The 22,730-nt window shown below is 38.7% G+C and overlaps 18 protein-coding genes across 18 annotated transcripts; 7 read left to right on the top strand and 11 right to left on the bottom strand.

The window, feature by feature from the left end:
- Positions 1–43: 43 nt before the first annotated feature.
- EROM_030180 (UTP glucose 1 phosphate uridyltransferase 1) lies at positions 44–1,522 on the top strand (the record flags this gene model as incomplete). Its single annotated transcript, XM_009265859.1, has 1 exon — positions 44–1,522. The coding sequence occupies one exon, from the start codon at positions 44–46 to the stop codon at positions 1,520–1,522; it is 1,479 nt and encodes a 492-aa protein (XP_009264134.1).
- Positions 1,523–1,646: 124 nt separating this feature from the next.
- Positions 1,647–3,935, bottom strand: EROM_030170 (vesicle coat complex protein Sec21 gamma subunit; the record flags this gene model as incomplete). The annotated part of the gene is made up of 1 exon (XM_009265858.1): positions 1,647–3,935. One exon carries the CDS (start codon positions 3,933–3,935, stop codon positions 1,647–1,649), a length of 2,289 nt encoding a protein of 762 aa, XP_009264133.1.
- Positions 3,936–4,098: 163 nt separating this feature from the next.
- EROM_030160 (hypothetical protein) lies at positions 4,099–4,506 on the top strand (the record flags this gene model as incomplete). The annotated part of the gene is made up of 1 exon (XM_009265857.1): positions 4,099–4,506. The coding sequence occupies one exon, from the start codon at positions 4,099–4,101 to the stop codon at positions 4,504–4,506; it is 408 nt and encodes a 135-aa protein (XP_009264132.1).
- A 285-nt stretch (positions 4,507–4,791) lies between these two features.
- EROM_030150 (glucose/Na cotransporter-like protein) lies at positions 4,792–5,604 on the top strand (the record flags this gene model as incomplete). The annotated part of the gene is made up of 1 exon (XM_009265856.1): positions 4,792–5,604. One exon carries the CDS (start codon positions 4,792–4,794, stop codon positions 5,602–5,604), a length of 813 nt encoding a protein of 270 aa, XP_009264131.1.
- An 84-nt stretch (positions 5,605–5,688) lies between these two features.
- Positions 5,689–7,443, bottom strand: EROM_030140 (MdlB ABC transporter ATPase/permease component; the record flags this gene model as incomplete). The annotated part of the gene is made up of 1 exon (XM_009265855.1): positions 5,689–7,443. The coding sequence occupies one exon, from the start codon at positions 7,441–7,443 to the stop codon at positions 5,689–5,691; it is 1,755 nt and encodes a 584-aa protein (XP_009264130.1).
- Positions 7,444–7,630: 187 nt separating this feature from the next.
- EROM_030130 (60S ribosomal protein L31) lies at positions 7,631–7,963 on the bottom strand (the record flags this gene model as incomplete). The annotated part of the gene is made up of 1 exon (XM_009265854.1): positions 7,631–7,963. The coding sequence occupies one exon, from the start codon at positions 7,961–7,963 to the stop codon at positions 7,631–7,633; it is 333 nt and encodes a 110-aa protein (XP_009264129.1).
- On the top strand, positions 7,641–9,743 carry EROM_030120 (T complex protein 1 subunit alpha; the record flags this gene model as incomplete). Its single annotated transcript, XM_009265853.1, has 1 exon — positions 7,641–9,743. The coding sequence occupies one exon, from the start codon at positions 7,641–7,643 to the stop codon at positions 9,741–9,743; it is 2,103 nt and encodes a 700-aa protein (XP_009264128.1).
- Positions 9,744–9,881: 138 nt separating this feature from the next.
- Positions 9,882–10,616, bottom strand: EROM_030110 (putative PSP1-like protein; the record flags this gene model as incomplete). The annotated part of the gene is made up of 1 exon (XM_009265852.1): positions 9,882–10,616. The coding sequence occupies one exon, from the start codon at positions 10,614–10,616 to the stop codon at positions 9,882–9,884; it is 735 nt and encodes a 244-aa protein (XP_009264127.1).
- Positions 10,617–10,689: 73 nt separating this feature from the next.
- EROM_030100 (TatD deoxyribonuclease-like protein) lies at positions 10,690–11,511 on the bottom strand (the record flags this gene model as incomplete). The annotated part of the gene is made up of 1 exon (XM_009265851.1): positions 10,690–11,511. The coding sequence occupies one exon, from the start codon at positions 11,509–11,511 to the stop codon at positions 10,690–10,692; it is 822 nt and encodes a 273-aa protein (XP_009264126.1).
- A 96-nt stretch (positions 11,512–11,607) lies between these two features.
- Positions 11,608–12,612, top strand: EROM_030090 (hypothetical protein; the record flags this gene model as incomplete). Its single annotated transcript, XM_009265850.1, has 1 exon — positions 11,608–12,612. One exon carries the CDS (start codon positions 11,608–11,610, stop codon positions 12,610–12,612), a length of 1,005 nt encoding a protein of 334 aa, XP_009264125.1.
- Positions 12,613–12,702: 90 nt separating this feature from the next.
- Positions 12,703–13,170, bottom strand: EROM_030080 (chromobox protein; the record flags this gene model as incomplete). The annotated part of the gene is made up of 1 exon (XM_009265849.1): positions 12,703–13,170. One exon carries the CDS (start codon positions 13,168–13,170, stop codon positions 12,703–12,705), a length of 468 nt encoding a protein of 155 aa, XP_009264124.1.
- A 90-nt stretch (positions 13,171–13,260) lies between these two features.
- On the bottom strand, positions 13,261–14,664 carry EROM_030070 (hypothetical protein; the record flags this gene model as incomplete). Its single annotated transcript, XM_009265848.1, has 1 exon — positions 13,261–14,664. One exon carries the CDS (start codon positions 14,662–14,664, stop codon positions 13,261–13,263), a length of 1,404 nt encoding a protein of 467 aa, XP_009264123.1.
- A 60-nt stretch (positions 14,665–14,724) lies between these two features.
- Positions 14,725–15,582, bottom strand: EROM_030060 (hypothetical protein; the record flags this gene model as incomplete). Its single annotated transcript, XM_009265847.1, has 1 exon — positions 14,725–15,582. The coding sequence occupies one exon, from the start codon at positions 15,580–15,582 to the stop codon at positions 14,725–14,727; it is 858 nt and encodes a 285-aa protein (XP_009264122.1).
- Positions 15,583–15,663: 81 nt separating this feature from the next.
- EROM_030050 (nucleotide-sugar transporter) lies at positions 15,664–16,542 on the bottom strand (the record flags this gene model as incomplete). The annotated part of the gene is made up of 1 exon (XM_009265846.1): positions 15,664–16,542. The coding sequence occupies one exon, from the start codon at positions 16,540–16,542 to the stop codon at positions 15,664–15,666; it is 879 nt and encodes a 292-aa protein (XP_009264121.1).
- Positions 16,543–17,658: 1,116 nt separating this feature from the next.
- Positions 17,659–19,272, bottom strand: EROM_030040 (hypothetical protein; the record flags this gene model as incomplete). Its single annotated transcript, XM_009265845.1, has 1 exon — positions 17,659–19,272. The coding sequence occupies one exon, from the start codon at positions 19,270–19,272 to the stop codon at positions 17,659–17,661; it is 1,614 nt and encodes a 537-aa protein (XP_009264120.1).
- Positions 19,273–19,542: 270 nt separating this feature from the next.
- On the top strand, positions 19,543–20,577 carry EROM_030030 (choline kinase-like protein; the record flags this gene model as incomplete). The annotated part of the gene is made up of 1 exon (XM_009265844.1): positions 19,543–20,577. The coding sequence occupies one exon, from the start codon at positions 19,543–19,545 to the stop codon at positions 20,575–20,577; it is 1,035 nt and encodes a 344-aa protein (XP_009264119.1).
- Positions 20,578–20,896: 319 nt separating this feature from the next.
- Positions 20,897–22,072, top strand: EROM_030020 (hypothetical protein; the record flags this gene model as incomplete). Its single annotated transcript, XM_009265843.1, has 1 exon — positions 20,897–22,072. One exon carries the CDS (start codon positions 20,897–20,899, stop codon positions 22,070–22,072), a length of 1,176 nt encoding a protein of 391 aa, XP_009264118.1.
- A 299-nt stretch (positions 22,073–22,371) lies between these two features.
- EROM_030010 (hypothetical protein) lies at positions 22,372–22,629 on the bottom strand (the record flags this gene model as incomplete). The annotated part of the gene is made up of 1 exon (XM_009265842.1): positions 22,372–22,629. The coding sequence occupies one exon, from the start codon at positions 22,627–22,629 to the stop codon at positions 22,372–22,374; it is 258 nt and encodes an 85-aa protein (XP_009264117.1).
- Positions 22,630–22,730: the final 101 nt, after the last annotated feature.

The raw sequence follows: 22,730 nt of genomic DNA, 5'->3' as shown, positions 1-22,730 counted from the left end.
AACGAACTTATCTACTATAAATAAAATGAAGAAAAAAGACCATATGCAGGAGAACAAGAGCAAAGATGCGACGCTTTCTGGAGACGAGGACAAGGATGTCCATCAATTTTTGGACGAGTTTGACGACAAGTGCACTTGTAAGCTTTTGAAGGAGATGAAGGAAACTTTAGAGAAGATAAAGAAGGACCATCCAAACCCCGTAGACCTGGATGAGTTCTATAGGCTGTTTGAAAGATATCTCAGAACAAGAAACGAAAAGATAGTATGGGAGAGAATCAGATCACCAAAGGATAAAATTATTCAGTATAGTGATATACCCGAGCCGACGGAAAGATCCAAAGAGTTATTGAAGAAGTTAGCCATACTAAAGCTTAATGGAGGGCTTGGAACAACGATGGGATGTGTGGGGCCAAAGAGTGCCATAACTGTCAAGGACGGCAAGAATTTCATAGACTTGATTGTGAAACAAGTCAGGCATTTGAATTCTAAGTACAATATAGATGTTCCATTAATATTGATGAATTCATTTAATACCGAGAGTATGACAGACAAAATTATATTCAGATATGATAGAATCAGGAAGTTTTCCCAGAGCAAGTTCCCAAGAATCTCATCGGAAACATTGCTTCCCGTATCGCCTGAGCATGGAGATAAAGGAATGTATCCACCAGGACATGGGGATTTGTTTTACTCGTTGAAGAACAGTGGGATGCTGGAGGAGCTTCTTTCGGAGGGATACGAATATCTCTTTGTGTCTAACATTGACAATTTAGCATCTACAGTAGACCTGAAGCTTCTGGAATACTTTGCAACTAATGGGCTAGGATTTCTTATGGAGGTTACTGATAAAACACGTGCCGATGTCAAAGGTGGAACTCTTATAGAATATAAAGGGGGGCTAAGGCTTCTTGAAATAGCCCAGGTTCCGTCAAGCAAGAAATCTGAATTTACAAGCTTCAAAAAATTCACAATATTCAATACAAACAATATTTGGATAAATCTAAAAGACATGAAGAAAAAGTTAGAAGAGGGTTTCTTTGACTTAGATATTATTGAGAACAAAAAGACATTAGGTGATGAAACAGTCATTCAACTAGAAACAGCCATAGGATCTGCAATCAAGTATTTCCCTAACTCTTGTGGAGTTGTTGTCCCACGATCTAGATTCCTTCCAGTGAAGACCTGTTCCGATCTATTTCTTGTCGAAAGTAACCTATTCATTGAGAAGAATGGGACGCTTCAGCTTCATCCGTCCAGAGTTCCAAAGACATGCCCAATAATCAAGCTTATTGGGAAGAATTTCTCAAAAATAGAAAACTATGAGAAATGTTTCAAAGGAATTCCGGACATTCTCGAGCTGGATATCCTGACGGTTAGTGGCAACGTTATATTTGGGAAGAATGTTGTTCTCAAAGGGACAGTTATCATACTAGCAGATGAAAAAAGCAAGATCTGCATTCCTGATAGATCTGAACTAGATGATGATATCTTATATGGTCATCTTCCTATCTTAGACCATTAAACTTTTATTCCTACAAATGTTTACAGTCCATAGGAAATCCAAAAAACTTCAAGGCAAAAGCACTAGTTTCACCTAGATTGAGAAAATGGTTAAGGTTAAGCTGGATGAACAATACTGCATTTAATCAATCGAATAGTTTGGTAATTTTTTGTGCCACATGCTCATCATCGCAATATACATCAACAACACATTTGCAGGCTACATTATGGACCAGATTCACATGTATGGCGATAGGGGTTTTGTAATACTCCCCATGCAACAGAACTATCATCGTGTTTTTTTCTGTCTCCTGGCTTATTATCTTCATGTTCAAAAGGTCTAAGACCTTTTTCCCTGCAGAGTAGATATCTCCTTGGAGATTAAAAGTAATCTCATTCTTTTTCTCTGGGTTTTTCATTATTCTAACAGGCCTCACGAAGTCCAAAGCAGTTATCTGGAAGGGATGAAAAGAAATCGAATCTGTTTCGGTATCAGACATGTCTCCCTCTACACAAATGGTGTAGTCGAATGCACCATTAATCACGCACCCTTCCTTTACGTCCCATTCTCTTTCAATGGAAAGAAAACTCAATGGGTCTATTTGATCAATCTTTATACTCAAGCTTCTCTTTTCACAATCAGAACTAACAAGATTTAACATCCCATCACATATCTGAATTCCTTCAAGGTTATTCTTCAATGAAAATGAAAACACCAGCTTATCCTCATAAACCTTCTTAATAACTTTTATCTGCACATCTCCGTTGGCTTCTGTAAGAACCAATTCTCTACAATTCTTTATCAAAGGATCCTTTTCAACTTCTTTGTCTTCACATGGCTTCCCTACATACTGGAGCACACGGGCTTTAAGATCTCCAAGTTCATCGAAGCTAAAAGGCTCATATACTCTTGATAATTTCATATTTCTCAACAAAAAGGCCGCAATTTCTCTAATTGATTCATCCTGATCATTAAGGCATCTTTTCATTGCATTTTCAACAGTTAATGGAGAAACAACAGAGGAGATGTTGTATAGACATTGTAACGCACCTGCCCTTACATGATTGTTCTCTAAAATGAGTCTATTCAGTACATGAACAACATACTTTGCAGGCGTTTTCGATCTAGGAATTTCTCTGCTGAGTATCCCAAGAATGTCCAGAGTTATTTGGTAGTATTGAGAGTCTTCAATATATGTGCAAAGAATCTCGAGAATTCTTTCTCTTGTATCGTCATCTCTTGTAGCTCTTGAAATGACATCAATTATGTATTTCTTGAATTCCAGTTCTCCTTTTTGTAATAGCGAGCTACCTAGAAAGTCGATATACAGTGTTTTCCTCGACTCAAAAAGGTTACTTAGTGACTCTAGCGTCTCAATTGCAATCTTTTTAAACCCGTCACTCATATCATGAACCATGCTCGGAATTAAGTTCACAAGCTTATCGATTGTCTCTTCTGTTCCTGTTTTGAGCAAGGAAGTGATTGCAAACATGGAAATGGATTTGTTTTCGGACGATACAAGATCCTCAATTTCCTTATTGGCGACAGAAACCTTTTGGGGATATTTCTGTGCAAGTTGTGAGATAATTCTCATAGCAGTAAACTGTAGAACCATGTTGGTGGATCTAAGAAATATTCGTAAGGACTGGATTGTTTGATCAACAAACTGTGATCCATATTCTTCGCTAAGCCCCGAAACTATCTTTGCTGCCTCCATGAATACAACCTCATCACAGAATTTCGAGTTGAGGAACTTTCTGAGAATAACGAGTGCCTCACTGTTTTCCCTCACCACATCCTCAGCCATTCGGATCCCAACTATCCCTGCAGGGCCTCTAAGATTCTCAACAGAGCTCAGTTGAAGCCTCCTTGATTGTGCTAAAAACCCAGCAATGTGGTAGTCCATCAAAGGACTTCCAGTAAATTCAACTCCTTCTAGCCACTTTTTTACTTGTGTAAAATTGTCGCAAAGCAATCTGTAAGCCACAACAACAGACATGTCTCTTCTGGCCATTGAAGTTGATACAAAAGCCTGATTTATATACTTCCTAAAGTCATAAACCATTTCAAATGGTATAATGGAGAATAAGGTTCTCAGAGTCATTGCTTTAGCATCATCAGGAATCTTTCCATTTAAATCATTCATTAGTACGTTGATTCCGACTAAGCCTTCATCAGTAAGTTTAGACATTTTTTCGATGGCAGAATATATACAGAGTTTCAGATAGAGATCCTTGGATTGAAATCCCTTTAAGAGTGCAACATATACATTTCTGATCGTTGCTTCGGACAGCTTTCTTGTGCTTAGCATGTAAAACAAATTATTAAGAGCCTTTACAGCACTTCTAGTTGACACTGGAGACTTCGTAAGAGATTCATTCATTTCTTCAAGTAGCTGGCGTTCAGTCAATGCTGTGAACACTTTTGTTTTCATCTTCGATGTTTATGGGGATTATTTTTTAAGGTCATCAAATATCTAAGCATTCTTGGGACTGCATATATGTAATCTTTTGGTTATTACAGAATATGGCTCCTTATGCTTTCCAATGGTTTCAGAGCACAAATATAGATTCTTACTTAATCCCATTGTTTGGCTGATGGGAGTGAAAGAGATAGAAGAAGGAAGATATGGAAGAGTAGATATAGTAAGTCCTGATCCTTTGAAAATAACATGTAAAAGGGGAACTAAAAAGCATAGGAAGGAAGGCGTGGGAGATAAAGATAAGCCCAGAAAGTTATACAAGAACAAATCAAAAGTTAAGCTGGTCAAATGTGTTTCAATGTGGAAGAATCCGACTAGCCAGATCATTCCGCTAGAGATGAGGGTTGCTCATGACAGATTCAGAAGTATTCAACCAGAGATAAATCTTGGGAGGTTTGGAGAGTTAAAGTCTTCACTAGATAGTGCAGAGGGTCTGTATTCCCAAGAGACCAAAAAAAAAGCCATTAAAAAGGAGAGAATAGAAGAAACAAAAAGGACAGATAAAAGCCAACTTCAAGAATAAAATAGATGCAAGTTAATTTTATTGGAAAATGCGCTTCAGGCCATTGGGTCTGCAGAAATGTCCTCAATCTTCTTATTGATGCTATCCACCATCTTGGATAAACTCAAAAGCTTTCCCTTAAGAGCTTCCATCTTCTTGTTCATTTCCTCAAACAGGTTGTCCGCATGCTCCATCTGGCTCTGAATCTCTTGTTTTGTTGTGGACATATGTGGGGATAAGGCTTAGGGGCTATAAAAGAGCAGAATCCAATTCTCTTAAAATATGCTTTGTTTATTCAAGTAGAAAATGCATCCAATAGACAAAGTATGCTCAGTGTCTAACTTTCCGATGTGTGAACACCTGAGCGATGAGATTTGTAAAGACGTGAGTAGAGGATCTCTTCTGTTCAAAACCAAGGTGTCCTCTCCAACAACTGTAATCCTTCTGGTTATGGTCATGCTGTCTGCTGTGAGAATGATCAGACATGTGAAGGCTCTATGCTCTTCTGTTGGACGCAAAGAGATGCTTGTGTTTTTTAACCTATATTTTGGGTCTGCTGCACTAGAGGCTGTGCTTGTAGGGTTTAAGGAATCTATCTCTAAGCAAACACACTTGTTTCTCACCTCCATTCAACTATCATTGTACACTTCAGGATTCTTTTCTCTCTTTGTGGGAAGTATAACTGTAGACATGTTCACAGGAATTCTCGGATTTAGAGCTGCAACCCTACTCAAAATCTCCACAGCCATCTATTCCGTGGGAATAGGAACAGTTATATTTACGGGGCTGACTGCCCCAGCCAAGGAAATTGCCTCGATTCCTTTTTTTGTTCTGAATCCACTCTTTTTCTTCCTATACATGGTGTTTCAGATCAAAAGGCTTAGAAAAACAGATGGTGAAGTGTGGGCGTATGGTACCCTGGTAATATCAACAACATGCTTTTTAATTGCAAATACAGTTTTATTTGTCGGATCGAGAATGATAGGACTAATGACAGACAGATACTTTGATAATCTTTTTTTCTACCATTTTTTTATCCTCTGTACATTCATTATGATACACAAATACTGGCTGTCTGTTTATAATTACGAAGTTGAGTCTCTGCAACTTGAAGTGTAAAAATAAAAACCTCATAGATATGACCTTATTAGTGCTTTACTGAATTGTTTTATTCAAAAGTCTGGACTCTATTAAGGCCTAGATCTAAGGTTGAATTCCAGTGTCGGAAACGGGGTCTTCTTCAAGATAGAAATCAATGAAATCCTTAGACGACTTCAGCAGCTCCTTGATATTACCATACCCTTTCATCGTCTTGTCCTTTAAGAAGAGGATGTTGTCAAACTTGCTAAGTAAGGAATGGTTATGGACTATCATTATTATTGTTCTGTCAGAGAGAACAGACATAACATAATCAATGAGCTCTGTCTCTGTTTTGTAATCAACGTCGGAAGTAGCTTCATCCAGAATGAAAATAGGAGAGTCTTTGATTATGGCCCTCATTAGGCTCAGATATTGCCTCTGGCCTACACTTAATTCGCATCCCTGTTGTCCTGCTTCCTTTAAATATCCTCCTTCAAGGCTACTGAATACTTCATGGGTTCCATACCTCTTACATATCTCTTTTATCTTTTCAAAAGAGATGTCCTTATTTCCGTATTGAAGATTCTTGAGAACCGTGTCATCAAGGATGCAGTTGTCTTGGGGTACATATGCTATTATGTGCCTTATAGATCTTCTTGTGTACTTGCGCATCTCGACTCCATCAATGAAAATTTCGCCCGAATAATCCAAGAACCTCAGGAGTGAATTAATAAAGGTAGACTTTCCAGCTCCGTTTGGGCCTGCAATGGCCAGCTTCTCTCCCTTACGCAGAGTGAAGTTAACTCCCCTCAAAATGATGTTGTTCCCCCTTTTAATTCCTATGTCCCTGACTTCTATATCTTGATTGAATTCCTTTATGTCGGCTTGGCCCTCATCATCCTCCTTTTCGTAAGTGGAGGTTGAGTAGTCGTAGTAGTACTCATAGAGTTCTGTAAACTCCTTGGAGAACTCCGTCAGTCTTTCTTTCAGAATAAAATGAAGACTATTCAGTTTTATGGCCTTGTCAAATGTCAGGATGTTGGTGTTGAGAGAAAGATACAAGATTCCAATGTGGGGGATTGCCGAAGAGAGCTTTTGTAGGAACGTGATAATGTTTTCCGAGCAGCTGTAGACAGTTCCTGTTGAAACACGATCTATTAGGGAAGCATGAAACTTTTCGGATTCTCTTTCTTCAAGGCCAAAGGACTTCACAACTTCATAATTGTTCAAAATATCGCCGAGTTTCTTTGTAGACTTGTCTTTCGCAGCATTGTATTTCCCTCTGATGCGGTTCCTCCTTGATGTTAGGAAAACGGTTATGGAAATGTAAGACACAGGTATCACAAAAAACATCAAGGATACTATAGGTCCAAAGCTTCTATATATGTCAATCATAGCAACCAAAACGAATATAGTTGAGTTCATCAGCGTAGGAATGACAACATCTACAGCCTCTCCAACAGCTTTACATTTTCTATATATTCTGCTTTCCATGTCTCCTGGCGAAATGCTATGGAATGTATTATATTCCAGTGACATGTATTCTATGAAAACATCCCTATAGCAATCTCTGTATATATCTTGTATTATCAAAGCCATCACAAATATAGGGAAATATTCAAAGATCGTGGCAAGTACCCCGTAGAAGAAGAATCCATAGACCAAGTTCATGTGAAGGCTAAGATCATTTGCTTTTATATGCTCTGCTATTCTGGGGATTATGACAGATGGCACGTAGTCGTACAAGATATTCGCAAAGGTCGCCATAAGGACTATCGGAAATATCAGAAAACATAGATAAGTCCTGTTCAGCACGTACTTCTTAAAAATTTCGACTACACCATGAATCAAATTATTATGCGGCTTCAATCTGATCATCACACTTTATTTTAAGGGGTTCTAATTTAGAATAAGTGGTTTTCGATGTATCTTAAACCATAATTTGTCGCTGTCTATGGCCCGCTTTAAAGGGGAAACCCCTTGAGGTGGATTTCCACCCAGGGTTATACCGGTGCCCTCCTTCGAAAACTAAAGCATCAGAGATTGAAGTAATAGGTTCGATTTATTAATCGACAATGACCTCCTTAAGGTTCTTGAATGATCCAACTATGACTAAATCCGTTTTCAGCACATTTTCCTCAGCATTCTTCAAACTTGACTCCTTTGTGACTCTAACTCTGACCTTGCTTGGAATCTTCTTGGTCCCGCGTGAATGTATGAAATTATTGAGTTCACTAGTTATAGCAACACCTATCTTTTCTTTAAAATGCTTCTGTATCTCCCTTTTCAACATCTTAACAGCCTTGTCCGCCTTCTTTGTCCAAGGGAGGCGAGAGCATATTCTCCTCAGATTTACGGTCATCTCCACTGTCTGGTTCTCTTCAATTCTAGACCACATCAGGGTAAATTTTTTATCTGGAAATATTTCTCTTTTTAAGAAGTGTTGTGAAGGTCAGCACAGGCCTTATGTTATGGGGCTATGGTATATACATTGGATACGTACGTACTTCTGTCTACATTCAAAGATGTATAATTTCATGAAAAATTTACCCTATATGAACAAGGAGATTTCTACAGCGGATATCTTGTCAGGTGGTGAGAGCTATAGTGGAATATCAGCAGTAGAGAAAAATGCAAAGGCAATGATGAAAGTGTATAACTCAATAAAGACAAGCTTTGGGCCTCTGGGGCTGGACAAGATGTGCGTTGATTCAGCCGGGGAAGTTAGTATTACGAATGATGGAGCAACCATTCTTCAGAATATGGTAGTAGATGATCCAGCAGCTAAGATTCTTGTGGATTTAGCCACACAACAAGATCATGAGGTTGGAGATGGGACCACGTCTGTTGTTTTGATAGCTGCAAGCTTGATTGAAAAAGGAGCAAGGCTTATAGCGTCTGGGGTCCATCCCTCAGTGGTTGTTTCTGGATACAAGATGGCTTTCAATGAATGTGTGCAATTCATTAAGAAAAGCATGTCCAAGAATGCCTTGAATCTAGGGCCTAAAGCACTAAAGAATGTTGTAAAAACAAGCATATCAAGCAAGGTCATCAACTCGGAGAATGAACCGTTTTGTGGAATTGTTATTGATGCACTGAAGTGCATTGAATCGATTAGGGAAAACAAAAAGAATGTGTATCCAATAGAAGATATCAATATCCTCAAGCACCCAGGGGGTTCTATAAAGGAATCTTTTTTGTATCAGGGATATGCCTTGAACTGCTCTTTGGCCTCTAGCTTTATGAAAAAGCAAATCAAAAAACCTAAAATCCTCTGTATCGACTTTGGACTTCAGAAGTATAAGAATCCATTGACTGTAAACATAGTTGTAGATGATCCCAACAAGCTAGAAGATATCAGAAAAAAAGAATTAGAAATAACAAAAAAGCAGGTCAAGGCGATTATCGACTCTGGGGCTGATGTGGTTCTTACAACGAGAGGGATCGATGACATGTGCACTAAGATTTTGGCGGAGGCCGGGATTGCTGGAATTCGAAGATGTAAGAAAGAAGATCTTGTTGTTATTGCCAAGGCTACGGGAACGAGCCTAATAAACTCGATTTCAGACCTCAATGGAGGAGATAGTATTACAACCCTAGGGTCTGCAGATAAGTTTGAAGTGGTACTAATTGGGGAGGAAGAATGCATATTCATTAACGGGCTTAAAAGAAAGATGGCGTCTATAATCCTGAGAGGGGCGAACAGCCAACTTCTTGATGAAATGCAAAGATCGGTTCATGATGCTATTTGTGTTTTGAAGCGCACACTTGAGTCCAACCACGTTGTTCCTGGAGGGGGGTCTGTTGAATGTGCACTGTCTCTAATGCTAGAGAAGTTTGCATTTACCGTCAATTCTAAGGAACATGTCGCTATCCATCGCTATGCAGAATCGCTCTTGTCGATTCCAAAGATCCTGGCTACAAACGCTGGACTGGACTCCAATGAGATTGTGGCAAGTCTAATGTCTTCTCAGAGCAAAGAGGCATCAAGCTCTTCAAGCCAAAGGTTTCTGGGTATTGATGTAATGACTGGAAAGATTCAGGACAATTTTGAATTCGGAATAATTGAGCCTAGTATGAATAAAATGAAGTCATTAAAAGCTGCAACAGAAGCAGCGATAAGTATTCTGAGGATAAATGAGGTGATCATTTTACCGCCAGACCAATCCAAAAATTAAAAAGATGGGAAGATATCCGAGGTTTTCTATTTCTAGGCTCATAGAAGTAAAGTTTTTGATCAGCCCCTAAAAAAGAATATCACATAAGAATATTTTATTGGGTTTCTAATTACAAAGATTACTAGCCAGAGAAAGACTTTAAAGCTCAATAAGCTCCTTCAAGTACTTATTCTTTGACTTTTCAATGGCGCACATCCATATTCTTGTCTTGTATACTCGATAAAGCTCCTTCACCAATTCTCTAAAGTCCACTCTTTCATCACTAGCAAAGTAAAAAGTAATTTTGTTAAGGTCCCATTGGTATTCGCACCCAACAACTTCCATATCTAACCCGCCTAGCATAGCCCTTTCTCTACAAAACTCTAACGCTCTTGCTTGCATACTCCTTTTTCTTTCTAGTGCCTCAAGGTCCAGGAGTGTGGCTAACCTGTATATTCTTTTTGGTTGGACTTCATTAGAGATGTCATCGTATTTCTTAAGTAATTTCTCAAGCTTTTCTTTTGTAGTTACTCCCATCACGATTCCACAGTCTTCTCCTCTATCTGCCTCAAGTATCACATATGAGTTCTTTTTGACATTAATGTTAACGTCTACAAATGCAACGTCAAGCCTTTTACTCTCAAACTGTATAATGTAGTAGTGAGTTTCGGGTGTTATGGACATAAATCTAAACGAGTTTTCTATATTGTCAGCCACATGCTTGGAGGGAATATCAGTAATCCTGCGTTCTATCTTGCATGCGTTTTCAGACCTCCGCTTGAATGGGTTTGTCCCAACAATTCTCCAATCCTCCTGGTTTTCTTGCCAGGTTTCAGATGTTTCTGACCATAAGCTGTTCAGAAAAGGCGAGGCCCAGTTCTTGCAGAAAGACATCTTCAGGGTGGGGTAATTTTTAACCTAAAAATAATTTTAAATATGCTTATGATGCCCAGTCTAAATAGTCTATTTAAAAACCCCATTCCTCTACTGACCTCTTTACCGAATCCCCATAAAGCCGGATTGTGTTTTCAAATAGGGTATTTACGACATAGCTGTAATCTCTTTCAGTTATACTACTTATTATTTCAGCCATCTGGATAATACAGCAAGGCTCATTCTTCTTCTTTAAAACTTTCTCGCCGCCGAAGTCTGTTGTGACATACTTGAATCCTGCATAGCTCTTTCTGATCTTACAGTATGGCGAGTCTGTCTCTATAAGAAGAGATTCAAGAGGAAGACTTCTTATAACATCTATTCCTTCTGGAGTCTTTACAGAACATCCGTTGACTCCTATAAACAATCCTTTTTTTATCAATTCCTTGGCCTCTTCTATGTCCCCAGTGAAGCTATGAACAACACCTCTTATTTCATAATCAGAAATAGTCTCCATAAAGTCTCTGTGGCAAGATCTTGAGTGAAGAAAATAGCAGTCTCCCTTTAGGTCCAACTGGGATCTAAAAATCCTCTTCTGCGAAGTCTTATCTGCAAACTCGAGACGGTCATAATCTAAACCACATTCTCCTATTGCAACAACAACATCATCGTTGATCAACGGGATGATTTCATCAATATTCTTATACCTTGAAGACGATGTAGGATGAACCCCTACAGTTGACACCGTTTTATATTTTCTTGCTAAACTCACACAGCGTTTACTTGTATTATGATCCAGACCGACAAATATCGGAAGGACTTTGCTGTCTTTGCACCTTTTAATGACTTCCTCGACAGAGCCTTCGTCTCTTGCTAGAAGCCTGTCAGTGATGTTCACAGCAATGTCGATAAACATCAGAATGTGCTTTATGGGTACGCCTGGAGTAAAGATAATCACGACAGAGAGACTAATTCCAGATCCAAAAGACCAAAAATGTTTAGCCCTCGGCCAATGCGAAAAACATATGAATCGGCGAGCAGGCTGAATAAGAAGATGAAATCTTATAGAAGAAGGGTTTTAGACCCAGGAACAAAATTGGACGTAATCAAGGACGATGATAACCTTGAGAACATTGATGATTATTGGAAGACTGCAGAATCTGTGCTTAGGGATGATACTACAATCGAGATAGAGGAGAGTTCAATATATAAAAGCGATACTGTGGAAGAGAGAAACGAAAATGATGAGCCAAATACTCAGAGTGATACCTTATTTGACATAAAGGTTATTAGGGAGAGCTTGTCTGCCAAATCCAAGGAAGTTCAGATTCCTTCCTGCAGAGAGTCATTAGAAACCAACAGCATTCTTGAGAACGAGGGCCCTCCAAGTTCGTTTGAAAGCATCGAGGGCGAAAATGAAAACTGTAATGAGAATGTAATGGGTGGAAATGGTTTTAGTGATGGGATTGGTACTTCAGACTTCAGAATAGAAGAGAAATATAATACAGTCAGCAACGATAGCAGAGTTCTATCAAGGGGAGTTCTGGAGGGCAAAGGAATAAGTCCTGCAAAGGAGATGAGAGATAGATATAGAAAAAGACTACAAAGCCTTGGAAAGGAGTCTGAAAGACCTGTAGCAAGAAAAAGTATGATCCAGTCTAAAGAAATATATGAGTATAAAGGAGAAACCATTTACAATTCGGATGGAAAAGAAGTTGCCGTGACAAACATATCCGGGCTATATAGGGGAAGAAGCGCTTTTGAGCCTCTTGTGACATCAAGCATGCTTGAAACAGCGATTCTGTTTCTCAACAATCTGGCATTCATAAAACCTGAAAAGGCTGTCTGTAATTTTTCAATCTTCATGATCAAGGGAACTGCATGCATAGAAATGGGCCAAGATAAAATAATTCTGAAGAGAGGAAGCATTTGTGTCATTGAAAAAGAGACCGTATATTCTATTAGCAACTCTTTCGGCACAGGATGTACCATATTGCTAACTTATTCCATCATCTGAAACTCCAAAAATAGAGCAAGGAAGTAGACGGATGGAAGAATTGTTATTCTTTGAAGGTCATAATCAGACCCCTACATAAAATAAAGAACCTTACTTGATATCATTTACTCCATCTTCGCAGAAAACTAAATTGCTTTCATAGTATTCAAGTAGGTGTAATGGGCATCTTATATGAATCTCTGATGCAGGAAAGCGATCTTTCTTTCCATCCTTAAATAACAACCAAACCACAAGGATGGGCCCGTTTTTTTCTACTGATACAATTCTGTCAACTAGCTCGTCCCAGTCATTAGTAACACATCTGCTACTACTTGGTAGGTCCTTCTTAGATTTCCTAGGAACAGCTTTTTTCTTATTTACTTGTCTATTGCCCTTCTTTAATTTTCTTTGAGATTCTTCATATTCCTTTATTAACTTCTTACAGAAAATATTCTTTTCATCCTCCCAAGTGTTTTCGGAGTCTGAATACCCTTCCCACTTCACAAGATACTGTTTTGTGCCCCTTCTCCTTCGATGCCCAACAATTTTATCTACAGTGTAAATGTCTCCATCTTTCATCCAGGATATCTGAGAATGCACCTGTTTTAGTCATCGGATCATAAATACCCAAAACTGTTTCAGATGGAAATTCATGAAATAACTTGGATTTTATTGGTTCTTGAGTATCTTTTTTGGAACTGTCCTAATGTTTTTGGTTTTGATACAAGCTTTGTTTGTTATCCTACTTCCTAGAAAGATGGATCCGATAAAGATCAGCCCTATTCCGCCGACAAATACACCCAACTGATAGCTAGTATACTGCTCAAACTCTCTGAAGTAAATTCCTGCAGTAAGTATACTTAAGAGGGTCCAGGTTACATGGAACATCGGGATCACAAGCAAAGCGTCGTAATGCCTCAGGGCCCTATTGAGCCAATATATCTGGAAGAATGTACAGATCACAAGAACTATGATAAAGAAATATGTTGTGAGAAATATAAATTGATTGTCTCCTGCAATGGTTTTGTCGATCATTTCTCCCAAACTTTTAACAGACAAGGTTGTAAAGGATGCTATGAACGAGGACAAGCACACATAAGCTAAAACCATTGTGTATTTCATAATCACTCCCTCTTCATCAAACCAGACGTCTTCTCTTCTTAGAAATGTCATGTTTTCATCTGGAAGCTCCCAGTTGCTGTTAATTTCTATGTACTTGATAAAAACAAAAAGAACCACGATTATGAGAATAATAAACCCAAACCATAATAATGTTTCCACACGTCTATACATCTTCATAAGCTCACACAAGGTGTATACTTTGTGACTGGTTGTTGTATTCATAACTATAAGCGTTGTTCCAGCAAATACAAAGAATATTGCACAAAAGTCCTTCCAGGTAAAGATCTCTTCGTTTATCATCGGAGCAAATATACTATTCGAAACAAGTCCGGTTGCACTCAGCACTGCCATCAGCGATTGATTTCCAAAAATATATGAGCAGTATCCAAAAATTTTCCCTAGTCCATATATAAAGCATCCAGCATAAAATGTCTGTAGATTCATGTTAAATAACCTTATATGGGATTGCTTGTATGACTTCTTCTGAAGATTTATACCAACATTTATCCCAATGTTTCCACTTATCGATAGGAACACCCCGAATATCCAGGATCTTGATTTATCAGGAACGCACTCATAAAACCCCTTTTTCCCCATAAGGCACGACTGGGTCATGTCACATCCGCTAAGAGAGCCAGGCCTGTTTGGATTGCATTCTTTTCCCTCAGGAATACCTCTGCAGCAATACATAGAATCTAGATTGTCATCCCTACCATATTCGCACTCACTCTCGATTTTACACTTTCCAGTACAAGCCAATGGCCCAAAGAAGGAATATGAAGAGCATTCAGTAGGCCTGGTGCAATGCTTTCCTGGTGATAGGATTCTTTGACACACATTATTGACACAAAACATTGAGTGGACATCTGGCCTTGATTTGGCTAGGCAATCACTGTCCTTAAGACATGTCTGCACAGCTGCTACCAGTCCAAGCATACAACTAATTACCATTATTTTTGTTTATTCAAAAGGATTTATCAGGTGCCAACTCTGAGAATAAAAAGAAGGGTTTCAATCCTCAGATGTCGTGCATCTGTTTGCGACTAACATAAGTAGTGTACGTGGGTCATTAATAGATACAGCAAACTTGTTCAGAGCTGGAAACAACGACATCAAGCTTTCATCACTGGTATTATATAGTTTGGACTCAATCATTCGCCCGTCTCTCACAAATATCCCTATCTCGCATGTAGAAGCTTTAAGCCTCATGTACATTTCATTGTTTTCCTGCTCAATTGTAACAAGGCTTATACCGAAAACATTTTTGATAAATTCAAGTGCCTTTCTATACCAATTGTATGAATTCTCTATATAACTTTCCATCGTTATCAGAGAAGGCCTTTTCTGCTTTCCACAAAGCTTATCTCTTCGGTTCTTGATACTTTTTAGCTCTTCTTCGGCTTCATTGGTGCTCATCATTGCTATTTCTTCCTTAAGGACATTTATCTTTTCAATATTCACTTGCATCTCTTTACACCCTCTATCAAATTGCGCCGTAAGCTCATCGTAGACCTTCAGGTTCTCGTCAAGGCTTTCAAATCGGGTGCATTCTTCTTTAAGGCTCTTTTCTCTTTCTGTTTCGTACTTTAGCATTTCCTCATATCTCGAGAGCTTGTTTCTTGCCTCATAAATAAGTTCAGATAGTTCAGAAATAGATTTAGAAGCTTCCTTGCCAATAGACTTGACATCCTTCAGTTGGGATTTGCTTTGGTTTAGTATAGTAAGCAGATCTTCATTCTGCCTGTCTTCTGGCCTTAGACTTTGAAGAAGAAGAGTCTTTGTAGTTCTCTCAATATATCCGAATTTATAGTTATTAAAGTAATCCTTGGCATGCATATAATCATGATCAGCTGTTTCATATCTGTTCATTCGGGGAGCCCTCCCCTAGCTTTAAAATACTAAACAAAATAATAGTGTAATATCTAAAAATTTACAGTATTTATCTTCTGTCTAGCTTCTCTTTCTAAAAGAGATGTCATATGAATATATGGCAGATGCCAGAGATCCTAAAAGCAAAGAAAGGATCTTCTGGGCATTGATGATTTCCCCTAGTACAAATATTCCTGCAAAAGATCCTAAACTCTTGTTCAGTGCACCAATCATGCTCAAAGCAGTAGAAGAAAGAACATTCAGTGTCCAAGCTGTGCTGAAAGATGTAAAGAATGCACAGAGCGACGAGATTAAGATCCATATGAACACCTTAAAACCAAAGACACTTGCATCTTTTTCATCAAAGAATATTGATAGAAAAGTAAGAATGGGTAATGAAATAAGATTTGAATAGTACACAGATTCAGTTTTTGCCTTGCTGTTCATGTCAACTACTACCTTCAGCGATAATACATAGGCCGTTGTGGATAGGATGTTGATTAATATCCAAGCATATCCAATACTGAGAATGACATCAGAAGAGTTACCAGTGTAAGAACTAATAATCATCAATATGAACGATAGGTAAGACAGGGCACCTATTCTTTTTTCAAATAGGTACTGTTCAAGCAGTGCAACTACAACTATACTACTATTTTTAAACAGAGTATATAGGGATATTGGGAGATAATAGAGGGACTTCGATCCGGAAAATATCATCACTGTCAATAAAAGAGAAGGAATCATCCACTTCCTGAAATTTGTCAATTTAAATTCAATCAACCTCATACCTCTCAGGACAAGAAGTCCCATAACTATAGTGAAGGACTGTGCAGCCACTAAAAGATACTGCATCTTAAATCCGAGATTTGACAGTATGTACTTGTTGGAAAGTGTTGTTATTATCGAACTAAAAAGGTAAGTCAAACTTGCCATGAGTTCCTCAATGGGCTTTTTCATTCAAGGACTCCGGTTTGTTGTGGTCAAAAACTTCTTGTGAAACAAAAAGGATATGTCTCAGAAGTATTTAACATATCAGGTTACACATACCCTTCTGGAAATTGCTTAAGCTCCTGTAGCAACATAACAATGTGTTGCACTTGAGATAGATAATACTGAAGCTCCATTCGTGTGAGTAACCAAGGTCATTTGAAACCTGCTGAGCATAGATACATGCACTAGTAGGAATCTTTTCAGTCTATATAAAGAATAGGCCATAAAAAGGCGAATTCTAGAAATGTGCTTTTATAACACTTCATTTCGATAAATATATTACCTAATTATTAATTCTTTACAGAAAAAACTTTATAATTTATTTTACTTATTGTAAATATATCTAAGGAAATGTGCTATGAGCAGAGTCAGCTATTGGAGAATAAAATGGCAAATTTTCCAGAAAACCCAAGTATATCAGAAATATGGTGGTTAATGGACGCATTTGTTGAGTTCGGCATAAGTTTTTTTGATGAATACTGTGAAGAGCTTCCCGATACATGGTTGCTTGATTTCACCATGAAAAACAAGAAGGCTGCTCAAAAAATATGCGAACCATTATCAAGATACTTCTGTCATGCATTTGACGCAATATACTACGTCTATGAGGATGTCGGCGAGGCAGAGTGTAAACTTGCAGAAATTTGTACGGCTCGCTCCGGAATAGAGTATTTTATTGAATTTTTTGAATGCCGGCTCAGAGAGTTGGACTCAGAAGGATTCGATAGGTGGTACGAAGGACTAGACCTCTCTGAATTTGATAAAAGGTTGAGAGAAAAAATTAATCGCTGTCCGATACGGCATATATGTTACATCCCAAAAAATATTCCTGAAACTCATTGGTGGTGGAGCATGCCTCATGATTGGTAGAAAGAACTGAACTATATAGCTGTTACTTTGCTCCTGGATTCATCCCAACAATTCTCTCTACTTGATGTAACTTTAGGGTCCGTTTGGATCTTATTGTAGCTATTACATGCTATTCTAATATATATCGCAAAAGGTATTTCTATCCAATAAATCAGATCTTTAATCTAACATGTTCTACGAGATATAATTATATAGACTGGGGATGTCTACTTTTTAAGTGCATTCCACTGCTTTGACTTTGCCCATTGATTCAAATAAAATAACCATTCCACTCATCATGGAAACTATCACCTCTCCCCATATCAGTTTTGGATCTTTCTTGTTTATTACACCACATCTCTCTGTTCCCCGGCACTTCCACCATAAGGCACATCCTAATCCAACCATAATATACCCAATCCAAGTGAAGTCATATTTATCAGGTAGGCATACTATAAATTCTTTGAAGTAGCGACTAAATGCTAATATAATGTCTCCAATTGCAACCACACCCAATTCTATATATGATGTTTTTCTGTTTTCATTCATAAGTATTTGTAGGTGCATCATCATTATGCACATTGCTCCTGCTATTTCGTTATTTCGCCCATCCATCCATCTACTATCAATCCTAATCCTTCCGCCCTTCCCAATATCTACTACACCGGTCATCACTGGAAACATGCACACCAATACTCCCAAGTTTCGGCCTATAGCACCCTTCAAGCCATTATCTCTATCTAGCCTATAACTATTCCATATAATCCATACTCCATATATAATAGGTCCCAATATCGATATCACAAATGATATGTACCTTGTTATAGCTATCAACTTTTCAGATGTCTTAAGCATATTACTTATAACCATTGCAATAATTAGCAGATATGCACAATAACATCCTTTTCTCGATACATCGTCGAGTGACTCTAGATTTGCAAATCTATGCCTAATATCATGAATGGTGGAATTCAGCTGATTCAATCTATATGATTCACCTTCAATGGATCTTAAATACGTTTCTAGCTTGTAAAGCCCTCCACTCCAAAACCCACTATCCTTAAAAGTTCCGTAAACATCAGTTACGTTAATAACTGAGTCATTTAATGCCAAAGCCAATTCTTTTCCTATAAGATCTTGATTGTACGAAATTATATTGTATTTTCTATACAAATCTTGAAACCCTAAACTCTCCCAACTAAATCCATCACTAGTAAGTAAATCTTCTTGAAGGGCATTAAGATCGTCACTGCATTTCCTAAGCTTAGAGCCAACCTCCTTATTCATTTTCAAAAGAGCTTTGTAGCCTTTATTTAAGGAACTTTGGATGATATCCTTAATATCCTTATACCACTTCTCGTCATCGCCTTTCAAGAGATCGGAGCCTATGACATTTATAATCTCTTCAAGAACTTCTTCGTCCGGATTTAAAGAGTAACCTTTACAAATCATGTTCTTAAGAATGCTTCTGATCAACTCAAGCTTTTTCTTGCATCCAAAAACTTGCGGGTAAACCCATCTGTGTAGGTCGTTAATCGCTTTTAATGCACTAGTTTTGTCGACTTCATTCTTTATGTCTTGGCTATTTGCCCATTCTCTCAAAGATTGCAATATCTTTTTAATTTTTTTCAAAGACTCATCCAATTGCTTGCATATATCATCCGAAGAATATTCTTTTATCTTTGTAACAATTTCCTCAAGAACTTTTTCGATTGTCTTTTCGTTAAACTCATAAGAAACTCTTCTACCAATCTCCTCCAATATCCTCTCCATAACTTTTCCTCCATTGCATCCATTGGAGAGAAGCTCAATACGGTTTATCGCTTCCAAAATTTGTTCCTTCTCCATCTTTCATTTTGGTATACTTTTTATTATATCAAATTAAGTTTTATCTCCTATATATCTTTGTACAAAGTAATCAATAATAGTACTTATTATAAAATCAAAAAATCCATTATGAAATCTGTTAGAATAGGAAAGTAATGGTTTATAAGGTCTATAAGAAAAGTTTTCTCTATGAAAAATATGCCTCTAGCTTTAATCGAGATCATTGGATATCCTTGAGAAGGTTGCTCTTATGTTATTCCTGTTTGTGTATACTTTGCTCGGGATATACCCATGGTGCGAAGGAGGGATGGTAAGCTCTGTGGAGATGAAGAGCTACTTTCCAAGGAGCCTGGTGTGGATACAACAGCCATTGGCGGGAAACAGGAACCAGGAGTGCCCCAGGAAGTCATAAAGGACATAAGGATGTGTATAGGCGGTGAGCCATCTGGGATGAGCAGGATCAGGACAGCATACAGCAATGTGGTGTACATGTTTGAGGTGAATGGGAGTAAATACATTTATAAAGAGTTTCGAGAGTTTGATGAACAGGACGAGATGATAAACAGGATTGTGGGGGGAGAAAGGGTGGTGGCATCAAACCACAGGTTCCGGATTGAGAAGCGCCTGGAGGGAAGGCATGGAAGCATCAGGGAAGATCTGAGAAGGATTGCACCGGAGCTTCGGAAGTTTCATGATACACATGTTGAGGGAATAAGAAGCTATGAAGAGCTGGTAGAAAGTATGATGGTGAAATGCATCCGAGAGATGGTGGCGGGCAGCGGAAGGGGAGACATGAGTCTTTCCTCGATAGAGGAGAAGATGAAGAGGATGAGGGCTTCTGATGCCGGATGGTGTTCTGGGGATGATTGTGTTTTCTGGATTCTGATGAAAGCCCGGGATAGAGTGTTTGAAGTACCCAAGGGGGGATTTAAGGCTGTGATGTGCCACAACGACCTTCAGCCTGGAAACATACTGGTGAGCAAAGATGAAGTTGTCTTGATCGACTTCGAGTTTGCAGCGATGGGGTCCCCTGTGATTGAGATAGCCAATCTGTTTTGCGAGGCGGGGTATGACTATTCGAGATATGTGTTTCTGGAGGAGAGATTCCCGAGTGCCGAGGAGCAGATGGAGTTTGTTCGGGAGTACATGGGAGGAGATGAGTCTTGGCTGGAGATTGTGAGGCTTGTACCTGGGGCCATGGCATACAGCCACTTTCTATGGTATCTTTGGGCATGGTGTAACAAGCGATGTGGGAGCTCTGAAGTTTTGACTACTGTAGGTATGGAAACTCACGATTGTCACGGTTACATGATGACGGGTTTGTGAGTAGTGAAGAATATGAGATGCTTCGGATGGATTGAAACGATATGGTTTGTGATCTGAGTATAGGTTTATTAAACAAGAGCTTTGAGATTTTTTGCTCTGAGTGGATATAGCTGAGTAGCAGGGTGTTTTCTTCTTTAGTTCATAGTAGCCCGATGATAGTGGTACGGGGGCTGGATGCAACTGGCTGCAGAAGGGTTTGGATGGTGTGTTCGATAGATGATCTCCTATATCATTTTGAGGTGATAGGTATAAATATATGAATTAATAAGGAGATTTTCAGGATCTTTAACCTTTAAATACTCCGAGGAAAAGAGGGGGCATGATTTATGTGTTCACTCTGCTGCAGATTCTGAGAGCTTCGAATGAACTTGATGGAGATTTCAATATGGGGTTAGTTTCTAAAAGTGATATAGAAGAAATTAAGGGAAGTATTAGTGGACTTTTATGGAGTCATCCATCTACAGAGTTTGATGAGACGAGTATTACATTAACAAGGCCTGGATTTGGAGTGATTATAGAGGTTGATCCAAAAGGATGGGTTCAGGAGCTGGTGAACACCCTGGGGGAAGAGAGGGCATTGCTAAAGACACGTGAAGAAAGCTTCCACATGACGATGTTCCAGGTGTGTGTTGAGTTTTTCAAGGATGGGTATGATCCCAACACGCTTCCTTGGAATATATTCTCTGTGTTTGATGACTATATCAAGAAAAAACTGGATAAAATGACGTCTTCTGTAGATGTTCCGTCGTGCTTTGAGATTAGGAGTTGCGGGGAGGTGATGATACTTGGCAGGGACTATCCATCTCATGTGGTTGCCAGAGTGGAGCTGAAGACGATCAAGGAAGAGATGGATAAGATCAAAGAGAAGCTGAATGTGTTAGGATATGTCTGGATTAAACACTTTGCAAAGGCTCTGGAGGAGAAGGGGTATGGAGGAAGGATTACAAAGGACATGAGAGGAATAGGAGTTGAAGGAAAAGGATGGAAGTTTAACATTGGATATACAGCAAGTAAGGACTATAGAACTCACATAACTCTTGGGATACTGAGGTGTGGGGATCCTGAGTATGAAAAGCTGACTCTCTGGGCAAATGGATGTGTTGGAAGGAAGATTAACGATACTTTTTCCGATGGCATGGGAAGAGAAGAGATAAATGAGAAGACAGAAGAGCTCAACAAAGCGAATGAAAATATTTGCAGAAAGTTATTGGAGAAGTTTGAACTCGAAGATCTCAGCAACTATCCAAAGCTTGAGGAGCAGGTTAGGAATGCTAAGGAGGGAAAGAAGTTAGATGTGAACAGGGAAGTGATAGATGAGTGGAGGAGATACTTGATTTCTTCGAAACTTAGTGACATCCAAGAGAAAGCTGAGAAGACGAAAGGTGAAGAAGTGAAGATAATTAAACTGAAGTACAGCACAATCAACATGAGCCGTATTCAGAACTTTGAACCTTATAGCAACTCTTTTAATCCTGCAGGAGGATCATCTGAGTAGGGGGCCCAAATAGAATGATAGGTGCCGATGGGAGAGTTTGTACCTATAGCTAGACAGTGCAAGAAATGTTGATGGAGAAGAGTTGGGGACTAGCCGAGGATATTGTGATGGGTTTATAGTTAGATGAAGACATTGGTGCCTACTATTATTAAAGGTTTTTGGTTATTTATTCGGATATGGTCTTTAAATGGATTGAAATGGTTATGGAGTAATGGACTGGGCTAATCAATGCAACCAAGTTCTGGAAAGGCCTAGGAGAAGGGATGGAAGGTGATTAATATCATTAGAAAGTTGTTTACTTAAGCATTAGTAAGGTTACATTTGATATAGAGGTTAAAATAAGTGTATAAGGCATTCTGACAAACACTTATTAAAAATCCGTAGACAATAATGATCAGTATAATGGTAAGGATAGTTAGTCTCCACCAAGTGTACAGGCCTTCATGTTTCGGAGATTGGGAGTACTTTTGTTTGAGTGATCTGATCAGGACAAGAGCGATAGAAGTAATGGCAAAGTAAGATAGGATACCCTCTTGACCTTTCAAAGCTATAACCATTGCTGTTGGAATAGACAGTAAGATCAGTAAGTCAAGAGCTATATCAACACTGCCAGTGGTTGTGTATCCGAGGTTGGTTGGTATGAGGGTAGAGGAGATAG

The sequence above is a fragment of the Encephalitozoon romaleae genome, chromosome III, assembly GCF_000280035.1.
Source record: "Encephalitozoon romaleae SJ-2008 chromosome III, complete sequence".
Classification (NCBI taxonomy): domain Eukaryota; kingdom Fungi; phylum Microsporidia; family Unikaryonidae; genus Encephalitozoon; species Encephalitozoon romaleae.
The sequence above is the reverse complement of the archived record's forward strand: the minus strand, read 5'-3'. Positions and strand labels throughout refer to the sequence as shown.